General features: G+C 41.3%; 1 protein-coding gene across 2 annotated transcripts in view; it reads left to right on the forward strand.

Moving 5' to 3' along the window:
- KCNQ5 (potassium voltage-gated channel subfamily Q member 5) overlaps nt 1-16940 on the forward strand; it is a 323641-nt gene that overhangs the window by 293645 nt on the left and 13056 nt on the right. For both annotated transcript variants that reach the window (XM_081943739.1, XM_081943738.1), the window contains one exon: nt 5241-5461. In XM_081943739.1, coding sequence (XP_081799865.1) covers nt 5241-5461 — 221 coding nt within the window. The remainder of the gene's footprint in view (nt 1-5240; nt 5462-16940) is intronic.

A 16940-nucleotide genomic window follows, 5' to 3' on the forward strand; every position in this document is an offset into this window, starting at 1 on the left:
CACCCAGTCACATGACTGCCAAGCCACTCCCACTCGGTCACATGGCCAGCAAGTCACTCCCACCCAGTCACATGGCCGGAAAGCCACTCCCACCCAGTCACATGGCCGGAAAGCCACTCCCACAAAGCAGGCCACCCCTACAGAAGAGGTTCTAAAAAAATTTGAAACCCACTACTGGCTAAGATGCTGAGCTTGTCGATCAGAAAGCTCGGTTGGCAGTTCAGCGGTTCAAATCCCTAGCACCATGTAACTGAGTGAGCTCCTTGTCCCAGCTTCTGCCCACCTAGCAGTTTGAAAGCATGTAAAAATGCAAGTAGAAAAATAGGAACCACCTTTGGTGGGAAGGTAATAGCATTCCGTGCTCATTCGGCGTTCAGTCATGTCAGCCACATGACCATGGAGACGTCTTCAGACAGCACTGGTTCTTCAGCTTTGAAACGGAGATGAACACTGCCCCCTAGAGTTGGGAACAACTAGCACATATGTGCGAGGGGAACCTTTGCCTTTATCTTACACAGCTTTGTTCTACCTTATCTGAGCTTGGGAGGTCTGTGTATTTGTTTCTAAAAGTGTGATTTAGCCCAACTGGAATCAGTGGGACTCATTTACAAAAATAATACCAAATTAAGTTTATGAATTCGTTGAAGAAAAGCAAACAATTACAATATTTTTCCCTGATATGTTAATATGCAAATCAACTCTTGACATTCTTTAAAAATAGAGAAGTAAAATATAGCTTGTTCCATTTTCTTTAAAATTTTAATAAATTATTACAAACAACTGAAACTACCAGGAGGCAGTAGCTCCAAGCATTTAATTAAGAGCCCTTCTTCAGTAGCCCTGCAATGGTATCACAGTGACCTCTAGTGTACTAAGAATGCAGAGAGAAATTTCAGAAAAATGTGAATTCCAAACGTAATGATTAAAATTGCATTTCACAACAATGCTTCTCAACATTCATTGAGGCTGTATTCTAAGAATTTTACCTTAGGAAACAAAGTACAAGGTGTAAAAGTTATCTAATGCTTAGAAATAAAAAGCTGGCTCACAAATCTGGATATAGGATCAGCCTCAGCTGATGCTCCTTCATACAAGATTGTCAAAAAAATTAAATGTCATGATCAAAACTAATAATCAATTCACAAATTGATCTCAGAGTAGTCTCTCCACTCCTGGTCACGGACAGCTTCTGCAATTTATAAACAGGAAAGAGCAAAGAATGTTGTTGTTTCCCAAACATACTGTATGTAAAATTTTAGACAGATAATTAATCTATCTTGAATTAATTTTAATAAATACGGCAGAAATAAAAATACATACTATTGCTGTCATTCACCGTCTTATTTTTAAATAAAACAGTTTTACTCCAAGAAACCAAACCAAAGCAATATTTTTAATATTATGTCTGAAAGCTATAATACATAATATTTAATTCATAGATTGCAACACGGCGGGTTTTATCATTCCAAAGAGCCAATGTGATGATTAATCCTAGAATTTCAGAATGCTAGTTTTTGCTGAATATTGCTGACTTGGGCAGTGAATGCAGTTCAAAATATAGCACTCACCATAATATTCATTAGTTTCACACTGACTTTGCTGTTCAGAAGTATATAATTGATTTCTCTTATCAATTTTGATACTCAATAGAAGTAAACTTAAAGCAAACAGGATCTGAAATTAGTTCCCGTGGCAGAATAAACCACCAACATTCTCATTCAATATGATTCCTTAAGTCCACCCAGTGGCTTTCTTGTGGTTAAATATTTCCGCCGAGCCCAGAGCCACTGAGATTTCCAGTTAACACCAACTTGAATTTGAAAGTATTGGTTGTGATTGTCAAATTCTGGCTAGCGCTAACCAGAAATGTTCTCTAAATCTAAAGTGGCCTCTTTGCCCGCCAGAGTAATTTAACGTGGCATGTGAATTTCTCGGGGAGAAAAGCCTTAGGATTTGCCTTGTAACCAATAAAGTACATTCATTCTGAAAAGTAACATGGGAATATCCTTGATGAATGTTTATGCAATAATAATTATATTGCAAGTAACGGAAATTAAGTTTGAAGGCCTTTCTCATGATTGTTTTTCTTTAAAAGTTTACTTTCTCTAGTTGAAAAGGGTAAAACAGGAAAAGGTAGTCTCTTGAATGCCACAATGAAAAGCACACAATTTTCTAATTGTTTTACTGCAGTTTTTAAACTATAATTTTAGAAATTGTCTGGCATGTGCTTGATTCACTGCATTTGGTCTCCTGCCTATTCTGCTTGTATTTGTAATAAAACATATTAAATTGCATGTATACTTTTTTTTAAATTATCTACAAATTTCATAACCACTGTTTCATAATTTCATTTCATTTCCTATAATCCCACAGAGAAACATTTCCTTTTTAGATTGTACCTGGTTAAAGCGGCAAGACACCGAGAATGTATTTTTAAAGGCTTTTGGTGATGGTAGAATCCATTTCCATTTCCTCCGTTTTTTATTGTCATGTTGCATGAAGATGCAAGAACCATGATTAAATAGAACAGGCAAGGCCTGAACTCGATTAGCAGCTATAGCAACAGGAAGATAGGCTTTTCCATCTGTACCTAAATGGCCCAAATAATTTGCTTCTTCAGAGACAGTCTGTACTCATCCCAGGAACAAATACAATTGGAAGAGATTTCAGGTTTTCTTCCGGTTGTATCTTTTTCCCTGATTTCCTTTGAAATTACTGTATATTGCAGAATTTAGTGTACAAATCCCAATATAACCCAGTCTAATTTGCAATCTCTACACAGGTAATCCTTGCTTAATAGCCACAGTTGGAACAAGAATCTTGATCACTGAGCAAAGTGGTAGTTAACCAAGATGTCACATGATCACCTTGCTCAGAGACAATTTTGACACTCCTGGTTGCGATCTTTAAACAATCTTAACATGTTATTAATAGGACAGAGTGCCAGGTAAGGAGCATGAGGTGCTTCAAGCGGGTGAGGAAGACCTTAGGAGCTCCAGTGCAAACTGTACACAAATGTCTCTCTACTCAGGAGCTGAAAATCTGCCCTGTCAAAATCCACACCATGCAACAGGTCTTTTCCACCCCAAGTCACCACATGCGCCTTACTGTACCTTACTGTGCTGCCTCTCTGCTCGGGAGCTGAAAATCCTCCCTGCTGAAATCGAAGCAGGATTTTCAGCCCCTGAGCAGGAAGACACTTGTGTGGAGCCTCCACTGGGCCTTCCCCTCCCCCCCGCCCCCGCCCCAGGTACCCAATGTCCTTATCTTATCATGCTGCCTCTCTACTCTGAGGCTGTACATTTTCCCTGGCTGAAATCCTGCTTTGATTTTAGCCACAGGCCTTTTCCAGCCAGCCCTCAGAAATGAGAAAAAATCATCCTGTCTCTGGCAGCTGGCAGAAGATACCCCAGGCAGTAAATAATCCATGCTAAAATCCCGCTTGGATTTCAGCAGAGAACTTTTTCAGTCAGTCCACAGAAGCCAGGGGTAGTCGCCTGGCCAGGCGGCAGCAGCTTGCAACCTTCCCTGCTGTCTTCCTCATTGATTTTCTAGAGAAGCTGGCGTAGAAGATTGCAAATGCGATTCACATGATCACAGGGTGCAGACAACCATTTGTAGGTGCAACAAATGCTTTGCCAAGTATCCAGATTGCAACAATTATATTGCAAGTAACAGAAATTAAGGTTGAAGGCCTGTCTCATGATTGTTTTTCCCAGAATGCAATATTATATTTCTGTGAGCCAATCTTTCTAATGACAGACTTACTGAATATTCTGTTACTTGTTCTGAGTTTTGTTAGATCCATTGGGCCATTCTTGAGAAAAAAAAGGTAGTTTAGTCTCATGTGACCAGAAGAAGTCCATTTTTTTAAAACTCTCGCCCAGGATCTTGTGATCATGTAAGAAGAATATATATCATAAATAAACAATTTTAGTGGCAAACAAACTTCAATAATGAATCAATATTTATTTACATAAACAGAATGACCACAGTTGGGTGAAAAAGCATTTAGAATGGGAGAGACTTCCAAATTTCTGCCGACTTCTCCATTAACTTTGGCAATTTGGCAGGAAATCACAATCATGCGACCAGGGGGACATCGCAACAACCAAAACTTTGTGAATAAAACTGGTCTGTCATGGAAATTGCAAATCCACAGGAATAATGGGTCACATTTTTCTTTACGCATTCTTGAAGTTAATAGATTTTAGGTACCTTGGTTCAAAAAATGTTTATGAGGTAATGCGCCATTTGAGCAAACACGAGGAAACAAATCAATAAACACGAGAGTTTTAGTAATATATGTGTCTATGTCTGTGTATGCATAGAGCTTTGGGTGATAAGAAATCTGAAATGTAGTGTTTACTAATGTCTGTGGGCTGTTGAAAAATGTCATGTTTGGGAGCGTGCATGAATAATAACTTTAATCTTGTTTGCCTTAACTTTAACAAACTGCATGCAAAAAATAATGGCACTTGAAAATTATTGATTCCATTGCAGAGCAGCTTACGTGCACAGCCTATGTTGTACAATTCAAAAGCATAGTTAGAGCTGCCCAAAATTTATAGCTGAAACTTTGCTAAGTTTAAATTTGATCTTTTTTGTTAGTTTTTGTTTCACTCTTGCTGTAATATAGGATCTTTTTCTCAGTAGTAGTAGTACATTCCTCCGAAGAAATATCTAATACCTATCATATTATAAAGAAAGTGATTCAATCTATAAGAAATGCACTTTTATAGATCCCCATCCATCCATCCATCCATTTTATCTGGCTGGCCATCTCACAGAAGCATTCCCTAATATCAAGGATTTGGTATCAAGGCAGACAATTCCTCAGTGTAGGATGGGAGCTACTACGCTATCAAGTAGCGGCAGTCACATGTTTTCCTTTTCTTCCAATTCTTTATGATGTCTGGAATGTGTATTATTATTATTGCGATCAGTATTAATATCACTGTGTATTTGGTCTTAATACTGCAGCTTGGTGAACTTTTCCAGGTATGGGGATTTCCGTGATTCTTGAAGTTTTCCTACTTCCTTTTGTATCAAGAACTGACCAGCGCAAATATAATTTTTTTACTGGAGTGGGGGAGGAGGGAAGGGAGTTCAACATGTGGAATGCATTCACATCTGCATCCAAAGACATGCAGCTGAACGTGTTTCTTCATCTGTAATGGTAGCATGATACATAAATCAATGTGAGTGAAGTAAAAAAATGCATGTTTTTGCTTCCACAGTCAGAAGCTGAGCTTTAAAGAACGGGTGCGGATGGCTAGCCCGAGAGGCCAGAGTATCAAGAACAGACAAGCTTCAGTTGGGGACAGAAGATCGCCAAGTACGGATATTACCGCAGAGGGCAGCCCAACAAAAGTGCAAAAGAGTTGGAGCTTCAATGACCGAACACGCTTCCGGCCTTCCCTGCGTTTGAAGAGTTCTCAGCCTAAGCCAATACCAGATAGTAAGACTTTTAAAACGTTAACCGGCTTATTCATTATATTTACCATATTTTTCAGATTATAAAATGCACCGGAGTATAAGACGCACCAAGATTTGGAAGAGATATTTTTTTAAAAAAAGTTTTTGCACTGTGCAGGCCTCCCAAACCCTCTGCATGCCTCGTTTTTTGTGAAAAACGGGGCATGGAGAGAGTTTGAGAGGCCTACAAAGTGCTCCTGGAGATTGGAGGGAGGGCAAAAACAAGCAAAAAACAGGGCAGTTTTTTGCACAAAATGGGGCATGCATAGGCTTTGGGAGGCTTGTAGAGTGCTCTTGGAGGCTGGGGGGGCATAAACAGGCCCATTTTTCACTTGTTTTTGCCCTCTTCAGCCCCCAGGAGCACTTTGCAGGCCTCCCATGCACATTCATTTTTGTGAAGGGGACCTGGTTTTTGGAGGCCAAACATGCTATATTCAGTGTATGAGACGCAGCCAGATTTTCACCCTCTTTTGGGGGGGGGGGGGGGGAAAGATGTGTCTTATACTCCCAAAAATATGGGATGTCCTTCAGTCACATTAAATCTTATCTCATAACAGTGAAGCCACCAAACATTGGTCCTAGAATAGTAATGTTCCTTTGTTCGCCTACAAAGGTTACGATACAAGGCAACCCAATTTTACACAACATTTATTACGACGAGAAATTGGTATGATGCAAATTGAACTTATTTCTCACTCCTGCGTTACATTTTTTAGTCATTGCACTACAAACTACAGGTTTACAAGACCTCGACAGGCAACAGCCCATTTAATGATTGTTCAAAGTTACAGCGGCCCTTGCAAAAGTGACCAGTGACCATTTTTCAAACTTACAACCATTGCACCATCCTCATAGTCACGTGATCAAAATTCAGACGCTTGGCAACTGACTCATATTTATGATGCGTCCCTGGGTCACAAGATCCCCTTTTGAGATCTTCTGACAAGCAAAGTCAATGGGGAAGCCACATTCACTTCACAACTGTGTTACTAACTTAATAAATGCAGTGGGTCCCTTAACAACTGTGGCAAGAAAGATCATAAAATGAGGCAAAATTCACTTAAGAAATATCTCATTAGAAACAGAAATGTTGAGCTCAGTTATGGTTGTAAGTCGAGGTATGTCTTTCCACTGCAATTGGTTTCCTTTCCAGAGTAATGCTTTCCAGTGCTAACAATCTAACCTCTCTGTACTCCTAAGTATATTATTTTCCTAATTTTTCAAGTTGACCTTCATGTTATTTTCTCCTTCCTCCCTTGCTTGTGGATTCCAAACCCAGGGGTGTTGTCCTCTCTTTTACTGGTCTCACTTGCTAGCAAGGCTCTACTTTTAGCAAATGGCCATCAGTTACAATTGTTATATGATCCTCTTGGCTTCTCTCTGGTTTTCTGTTGCCCATAATAGTATTTAGAGGTGGTCCTCAACATAGGACCATAATGGAGCCTGTCGTATGACAGGACAGTTGTAAAACTGGTCATGCATGTGACTTGATTTTGCAACATTTTTTGCAATAGTCATTAAGCAAACATAAAGTTTTAAGAGCAAATCCATGCTTCATTATGGGTGTGGTTTTGCTGAAAAACCAGAAGTGCCAGCTTTTGGCAAAACCACTGTATAAATGTGGTCACACGACTGTGGGATACGGCAAACAGCCATAAATGTAGCCATATTACTGAGCACCTGAAGTGAGTTCACATGGGAGGGGGACAACTATTGGACCTTTGCAACTGGGTCATAAGACCCCATTTTCAGGTAGGTTGCAACTTCAGCTAATGGCTACCTGTGCTGTGCATCTATTTTCTTTACCCTGATGTCATCCTCTCGCTGGCTTCTATACTTCCATGCAAGGCCTTCCTGCAGTTCCTACCCATACGCTTGGGGCCTATATTTTAACTGAACAGAAATCCCCTTATTTTATTTTTTGCTTATTGCAAAATGTATGTAGTCAATGAATTCGATTGTGTTTGTATGTATTGCACTTGAAGCCATTATGGATTCTCCTGTCTGTTTGTTAAGGCAACTTTTCTCTAGCTTTAAAATAATCTTTTTCATTTGCACTGGCAAGAGACTCATGCGTACATTGCTGCCCACCAAACATCAGTGTACTTTCCTCACAATTCTGCAATAATTTCTTCACTCCTGATAGAACACAGAGATTTCTGAAATTCAATCTACCTGGAGCTCAGTAATTACTTGTATTCACTTCCAAACACACTTTATATAATTGTACTGGATAACTGGTATTCTGAGAAACTGACATTTTCAGTGCATACAGCAGAAAGCCAACTAGATCACAAACAATTTGAAATCTAAGAATGCATAGATGTGTGCAAATTTATTTGGATCTATCTCCTAATTTTTTATACACCATGATGGCTGTTACCAAAGTTGACCTCAATTAAGTATCTTCAAGAAAGTAAAACCATAGAGGCAACTGTATTTGAAGAAACCCAGCTCATATCCTATGAATGCAGAGGTAGTATTCAGCAGGTTCTGACCAGTTCTGAAGAACCGGTTGCAGTAGTTCAGAGACCTCGTAAATACCACCTCTGACTGGCCCCACCCCATCTATTCTCTGCCTCCGGAGTCCCAGCTGATCAGGAGGAAATGGGGATTTTGCACTAACCTTCCCCTGGAGTGGGGAGGGAATGGAGATTTTACAGTATCCTTCCCTTGCCACGCCCACCGAGCCACATCCACCAAGCCATGACATGTCCACCAAGCCACGCTCACAGAACCAGTAGTAAAAAAAATTGAATCCCACCACGGTATGAATGGAACAGTTATTGCTTAGTTGCCCCTCCTTAGATCAAGGTTTAAGGAACGTTTTTGTTTCTTTAGTTCTAGGTTTTCTTAGGAGAAATTATGTTTGGCCTTCAGCCCTACATGATAAACTATCATAGAAAGCTGCACTAGGTGAATTCTCACCTAGAACTGCCTCAGGGATCGATCCCATAAAAAAGCAGGGCTGTCGAGCTCAAGTCCCGCAAACTGGATCCGTTTTGGGTGGCAGGATACTACTGCAGCATGTTTCCATCTCATCTCCCCTCCATCCCTCCCCACCCTGCTATGCCAGCCCGTGGAGGAGAACTACAATGGTGATCTGGCCCTCAAAGAAATCCAGTTTGACACCCCTGACATAAAACCTCTGCATGCTAGGGATAGCTGTGATATTCCCAATGCACAGAAGGCAAAAACTCACCTTCTTCCCTCATGTGATTAGTTCAGATGTTATGAGTAATCAGTTGGATGCGGCTTTGACATCTGTATGAGAAAGTAAGCTGAAACATCTTTCCGATAAGAAAGAATTCAATTTAAAGTCAAATAACTTTTTCAGAATTATATCTCATAACAAATACAAAAGGTTTGCTTTAAAATCTTTTTTAAAATATCAGAGATTTAAATGCGATGAATCATTTGGAATTCTTTATGCTTCACAGTGTGCTGTTGTAACAAATCATGAAGAACTGATTATAAAAATAATCTGTAAAAGTCCAACATCTCAACTTTTTTGTAATAATCAACTTCTTGTTTTGAAAGGACTATAAAAACATATCACTATCTCTGTTGGCATGGCCTTTTCATTCCATACTCTAGTCTAGCTGAACATTTTTGAAGAAACTAGAATACTTAAAATACAGTATTTCATAATTAATTCTTTTGAGGCTCTGTCATCCATTATTTTCCAGGACATATTTAAAAACACAGCACAAGAAATTAATTCAGTTTGTGTTGTTAGTTGGCCACATTTGCTATTAAAACATTGGAAAGCTAAGATTTGTCTTTCTTCGGCTCAGAAATATTGTAAAGTGTGGGATATGGAACTGGCTAAACAAATAAATACAGCACCAAAGGATCCTCAAGAGTCTTTTAGAAAAAGATTGTTTACTCATATTTTGTCTCCATTTCTTTAAACTAGATTAAAAGGACAATTCTTAATTTATTACTTTTCATTTTGTATCCTTGGTATTCTGAACAGAAATAATGCATATGGATGTTTGTGTTTCTATTCTATATACCCCCAGTCACAGTGACATGTTGGAATTTTACTTTTCTATTTCGGGAGGTTGTTCTTTAGCATGTTTTTTTTTATTATTTTAAGCTTTCTTTCAAATGTAAATAAAGAGGAGGCTTTGTGAAATGGCTATTTCTAGATGATGGTACAACACAATTAATTGGATTTCATTCTGTATGAAATACAGTATGATTGGGGAGGCACCTGAAGTGATAGCAGTGATGACAAATGCTTCTTATTAGCTAAAAGTGACATGGCAGATGTCCTTTAATCTCATCAACTCAGATGGTTCCGCCCCAAGCGCTTGATGGAACCAGATAGGTTCCAGACGGAGCTTGGGCCACCTCCTGTGGACCTGACCCGCCCCCGAGTGAAGGACCTGGTAGACGCATGGAATAGTGTGACTACCGGGGCCCTAGACCGGGTGGCGCCTTTGCGGCCTCTCCTGCGGCGACGAACCACCCTGGCCCCTTGGTTTACCGAGGAGCTAAGGGTGATGAAACGCCACAAGAGACGCCTAGAGAGTCGTTGGAGATCCTCCCGTTCCGAATTTGACCGAGCACAGGCACGAGCCTATTTGAGGACGTACCTTGTGGCATTAAGAGCGGCCAAACGTCAACATTGTGCTGCCCTTATTGCGTCCGCAGATAACCGCCCTGCCGCCCTGTTTCGGGTGACTCGCTCTCTTTTGTTTGAGAGACCGCGGGAAGCCCCTTTACAGGGCAGAGCAGAGGAGTTTGGGAAATATCTACAGGACAAAGTCGCTCAAATCCGGATGGGATGGGCCCCTTTCAGTGGTCCAGTTGAGACGCCCGAGGCGAGTCTTGAGGGACCGCTCTGGGAGGAGTTTGACTCAGTTGCCATCGAGGATTTGGACAGGTTGCGTGGACGTCTGCGACCTACCACATGTTTATTGGACCCGTGTCCCTCCTGGCTTGTACTGGCATCCTGGGAGGTTACGCGCAACTGGCTCCTGGGCCTAGTGAACGCTTCGTTGGGTGAGGGGTTTCTGCCGGCCGCCTTGAAAGAGGCGGTTGTGAGGCCCCTGCTCAAGAAGCCTTCCCTGGACCCATCGGATCTAGTCAATTATCGTCCAGTCTCCAACCTTCCTTTTTTAGCGAAGGTTGTAGAGAGTGTGGTGGCACAACAGTTCCCACGTCACCTGGAGGAGAATGATTATCTAGACCCGCGCCAGTCCGGCTTCCGACCCGGGCACAGCACGGAGACGGCCTTGGTCGCGTTGGTTGATGATCTCTGGAGGGCCAGAGATAGGGGTTGTTCCTCTATCCTGGTCCTATTAGATCTCTCGGCGGCGTTCGATACCATCGACCATGGTATCCTGTTGCACCGGCTAGAGGGGCTGGGAGTCAGGGGCACCGTTTTACGGTGGTTTGGCTCCTACCTCTCTGGCCGGACGCAACGTGTGTTGGCAGGGGAGCAGAGATCGACCCGGAGCCCCCTCACATGTGGGGTGCCTCAGGGGTCGGTGCTCTCGCCTCTCCTGTTCAACACATACATGAAACCGCTGGGCGAGATCATCCGTAGTTTTGGGGTGGGATATCATCTGTATGCTGATGATACTCAGCTATACATTTCCACCCCGAACCACCCCAACGAGGCCGTTGAAATGATGTCCCGGTGTTTGGAGGCCGTACGGGTCTGGATGGATGGCAACCGACTAAAACTCAACCCTTCCAAGACGGAGTGGCTGTGGCTTCCGGCCTCCCGGTTCAACCAGTTGCTTCCATCTCTGGCCATTGGGGGCGAGCAACTGGCCCCCATGGAACGGGTGCGCAATTTGGGCGTCCTCCTGGATGCCCGGCTGTCCATGGATGACCATGTAACAGCCGTGGCAAGGGGGGCGTTCCATCAGGTTCGCCTGATGCGCCAATTGCGCCCCTTATTGGACCGGGATGCCCTACGCACAGTCACCCATGCGCTAGTGACGTCTCGCCTGGACTACTGCAATGCTCTCTACATGGGGCTTCCCCTGAGATGCACTCGGAGACTGCAGTTGGTCCAGAACGCGGCCGCGCGGGTGATTATGGGGAGGACTAGATACTCCCCTGTAACACCTCTCCTGCGCGAGCTGCACTGGCTTCCTGTAGTCTACCGAGTGCGTTTCAAGGTTTTGATTATGATCTTTAAAGCGCTTCATGGCACAGGACCTAGTTACATGCAGGATCGCATCCTGCCCCATACATCCCTACGACCAATCCGCTCACACAGAGAGGGACTTCTTCGGGTGCCGTCCGCTAAACAGTGTCGGGGGGCGACACCCAGGAGCAGAGCCTTCTCTGTGATGGGCCCAGCCCTGTGGAATGACCTCCCCCGTGACATCAGGATTATTTCCGATCTCCGCTCCTTCCGTGTACAGCTGAAGACCCACCTCTTTCAATTATCTGGCCTGGCTCAACCGTAAATTTTTTTTTTTCCTCTTATTCCTCCTGACAGTCCATTTAAATTTTTTAAATTTTTAAATTGTGTTATTACTAATGGGGTATTTTAATGGTGATTTTTAACTGTCTAAATGTGATGTAATTTGTTACCTCCTCCGTGCATGTATGCATGTATGTCTTTGTATATGTGTATGTTTATGTGTTTGTACATATGTTTTATGTTTTATATGTTTTATTGTACGCCGCCCCGAGTCCTGTCTGGAAAGGGAGCGGCTAATAAATTCAAATTTATTATTATTATTATCTACTGCAAAATTTCTTTCGTTCAAACTAGAGGTGGGTTCCTACCAGTTCACACCAGTTCGGTGGAACTGGTAGTGGAAATGTCGACTGAGTCGCCGAACCGGTAGAGATGGCACGCTCACCACGCCCCTGAACCGGTTCCCCGGTTGCTGCGACATCTTTTTTTGAACTTTTAAAATGTTCTGTGCATGTGCAGACCTATTTACAGGCAACTGTGCATGTGTGCAAAATCACACGAGCGCCGAACCGGCAGTAATGCCAGCAGAAACTCACCCCTGGTTCAAACTCCTGGTAAATGGCTTTTTAAAAAGTATGATTGTGTGTTTCTTTATATTATGCAGTGTCCCCAATCTTTTGCATCCAGGGGGTACATCTAATATTCTGGATTAAAAATAAGGGCAGTTACTGCTGAGGAAGTGGTTCAGGAAAGTCAAGAAAATGGCCACAACCCCATGATTGAAGCCCCACTTTTCTTTTTTTTATTTTAAAGGATGGGGCTTTGACTGCACCGTCACCCAAAAAACATCTTGACTTTTGTTTATCCTCCTCCATGCCTCTGTTAAAATACATACACATACCACAAAACCAGTTAAGCTTGTGAGGTCCAGAGAAACACACAGTGCTTTAAAAGACACGAAAACAAACATAAGTAGAATGCACACATATATGCAGTCTAGGTAAATTAAAATTACAAATCGTAACCCTCTTACACATTTACTAGGCTATGGCAAAAAATAAATAGGCCAGCAGCAGATCAGTATCTTTGCATTTATTTTTCTTATGCTGGTTTGGGTCTTTCCTCAGTTTCTCAGCTGGCAGGTTTGCTGATTTCCTCAGTTTCCAATAAAAATGATATGTCCATCTAGACCTTGACATCTGTAAGCTTACCTTTGTTTTCTCAAAAAGCAAAGCAGTCAGCTACTATTTCTATTTCCGAAGAATGCCTTTGGAGGATTTTTAAGGGTAGAGTAGAGAATTGGGCAAGCACTGAAAATCAGTACTGTATATTAAACTAAGTAAGTAACCTTCTCACCTGCCCCAATCCTTATCCTTAAGCAAAGCACTTTCACACATCAATTTTAACCCTATCAGAATAGTTTATATTTGCAGCAATTTTGTCTTAAAATTTGCAGTTTACATCACTTAACATTAACATGACTAACACCTAACATTGATGATGTTTTTCTACTCAGTATACATTAATTATGACAATTTACAGGATGAAAGTTCTGAACAATTTTATATCTGCCTTCCAGTATTAAGTAAAAACAGAATATCAGTATATAGACACTTAGCATACCAAGCTTGTACATACAAGTTAAATTGCATGTATTTTGGGTATCCACTAGATTCCATCATAGAAAGGTTCCCTTATTGTCATATTGCTCATATTTGTCCTAGAAAGAGCCTCTCTTAAACACATGGAATCAGTAGCAGGAGAGAAAAATTGATTTCCTTAAGAACCTTTTTGCTCTGTAGTCATATCATGCTGTGCAACATGCTCCCACGTGCTTCTTGATGAATAGCTTCCAGAAAACTGGATTACAGAATGGAAAGAGATTATGTAAACGGACAATAATCCCTTTTGACTTTTGTTGAAAGCCTTTTACTAACTATCGAAATTACCATGTAATTGTGAATTCCACTACATCCTAGTGAGCACTCTGGCTCTAAGTATTAGTAATGTAGTTTCCATGCTGAGGACTAGACTATGGAAAAATAAACAAGGAATCAAGTAGAAGGAAATCTCTTATCTGTCTTACTAAAGCCTAGAAAAGCCACAAACCAACAAGCAGGAAACAACAATGTAGACCAGCGATGGCGAACCTTTTTTGGCTCGCGTGCCACAAGTGGGGGGAGCGCAGGAGGGTTGTGTGCGGGCGTGCCGCACCCATAATGCAATGTGCGACCCCCCCAATGCGCATGCGTGCACTACAGGCGCGACCCCCTATTTTACATGCTTTTTTCACCCTCCCCAGGCTCCAGATGCTTTATAGGAGCCTGAGGCGGCTTCAGGGACCGTCCGGAGGCTTCCCTGACACCTTCGGAGCGCTCAAAACGACCCTCCGAGCAAATCGGAAATGACTTCTGGTTTGCTCGGAGGGTCATTTTAAGCGTTCCGAATAGTCCCTGAAGCCACCGGGGGGGGGAGACTCTTTTCGCCCCCCCCGGCTCCTACAAAGCCTCTGGAGCCTGGGGAGGTTGAAAAATGGCTTTAAAAAAGGGTGAACTCAGCTGCCAGCACACACATGCGCACTGGCCAGCTGACAGGGCACCGCCTCGCGTGCCCTGACAAATGGCTCCGCGTGCCATCTGTGGCACGCGTGCCATAGGTTCGCCATCACTGATGTAGACTTTCTTATTTTTTAAAAAATAAAAATGCTTTATTAAAGAAGGCAGAATAAGCAAAGCACAGGAAGAAGGCACTAATTGGGGTAAAGCACTAATTGGGGTAAAAAATAAAGTGCATACGGTAGTACATAAATCCGTTCTTGATTACTGGTTTTAATAAGTACATAGTAAAGCCTTTTACATTTACCCTTTCAAAAAATAAATTAAGTAATAGAAGCAAGATAAAATTTAATTATATTAAATGTATATTAATATACAATATTTATTATCTTGTTTTCATCCTGCCTTTATTAATTTATAAGTAAATCAAAGTGGTGAATATGTCTAACACACCTTCCTCTTTTATTTTCCCCAAAAACAAATCTATGAGTTGAGTTGTGCTGAGAAAGAGTGACAGGCCCAAAAGTCATCCAATTTCATACTAAATTGTATGTCAAAATGTATGTATGTATGGGTAAATTCTATATTGCTAGGGGTGCATATAAAGTTATATGTAGTTTCATGATAGTCACATATTATGTTTCAAGATGAAAAAGCCCAGAGATGACTTTCAGGAAAACTGTGCCTTATTTTGAAGGAATGTAATTCAAGAGAAAGAGAGGGAGAGAGAGAAAACCTCTGTGAGGTGACATGACAGAGAGAGAGGGAGGGAGGGAGGGAGGGAGGGAGAGAGAGAGAGAGAGAGAGAGAGAGAGAGAGAGAGAGAGAGAGAGAGAGAGAGAGAGAGAGAGAGAACGAACCTCTGTGAGGTGACATGAATGAATGGGTTGGAATGACATGAGATGAAATGAAACAGCAAAAATGTGTCACCTATTTGGAGGTCCAAGAATGAATGACAATGATGACTAATGAATATCTGCTTAGAAAAAGTTCCATTCTGAATGCATGCTTTAAGCTTAACTCTATCTATCTATACATGTATACACATACGTAACAAAATAATGAATTGAAAAACATAATGGATTTTATTGTTTCTCATTCATGAGAACTGACAGTCCTTCAGAGTGCCTGAAGGACAGACCAACTTTTAGTAAAATTCAAAAGTACATACCAAACGGAAGCATGCACATAGTTAAAGGAAGACACGGAAACAGGGAAAATGTAGGGGGTGAAATTATGAGACCTGCATGAAAAAAATATTCGAATTTTAATTAATTTTCTAAAGAGTAAAATCAAATGAAAATTAAGAAAGAGGTTATGGAATGTATTTGGAACAATGTGAAAATAATTATGTTAGAAAATGCCATTGAAGTATGTAAAATTATAGTGTAGGAAGTTTGGAAATGAAGCTTGGCGGAATTAAAATGGAGGAAAAAATGCTATTAATTGGAGAATGAGGAAAAGGTGCTATCAATATACCCAAAATGAACTTGTAAAGAATGTAGTCAAAGAATAAAGTATGCTTATGATTAAAGTAGGCAAAGGAAATACAGAAGGAAATTGATGTAAATTAAAATTGACATGATTTGAACATAGATGAAGAGTGTTAAAGAGCAAGCATCCAGCAGATGAATGGAATGAGATGTCAAATATATAAAAATATGAAATGGTTTGGGTTGAATGAATACTTGAAGGCCTATTTTAGAGATTTGTATCGGAATGGTAACTAAAGACATAATTAAAACAAATGCTATAAATGTTAGTATTTAGGAGACAGTGGAGATGAGGAAATGATAAAGGGTGTGAGAATATTGGGGGGGGGAAACAGAGCAAAAAGATGAATTTGTGTCTCTGGGTAGAATGTTTACTAAAGATGGGGAAATGTATAGGGATAGGTTAAGGCATGCAAAAGCTGCTAGAAAGGAAGTGGCTAGATCCTTTGCAAGGAGAAATTTTTTGTTTGCAAATAAGAGTGTGCTTCTGCAAATGCTTGCAAATAACAGCATGTTCCTACCTGCACATCTCTAACCATGGAAGGACTGGTGATTTATTTTTATTTTATTTTATTTGGTTTGTCAAACAGGTACAAGATAACAGGTATAAGTGTAAACATGGACACGAACATAGGAAATTAGTACAAATAAATGGGGACAGTAGGACGGGGACAGTAGGCACGCTGGTACGCTTATGCACCATTGACTGCTCATATCTCTCTCTCTCTCTCTCTCTCTCTCTCTCTCTCTCTCTCTCTCTGTCTGTCTGTCTGTCTATCATATATATCTGCTCATTGACTATCATGTCCACTGGATTTATCACTGCCACTGGTAGCCTTCGGGCCACTGAATGGGAATTCCTTATTTTCTAACCTCTTGAATTATCTCCTACTCAGTCTCACTTTCCATCATGTATTGCCATACCACGTACACATCCAGATTATATCCATTCATGCCCTTTGAATAAATTGTAAAAGGAGGAGGCCTAAAAATCAGATCAGGTGTGCTTTTTCCTGTCAC

The sequence above is a fragment of the Natrix helvetica genome, assembly GCF_964273705.1.
Source record: "Natrix helvetica genome assembly, chromosome: 2".
In the NCBI taxonomy this organism is placed as follows: Eukaryota; Metazoa; Chordata; class Lepidosauria; order Squamata; family Natricidae; genus Natrix; species Natrix helvetica.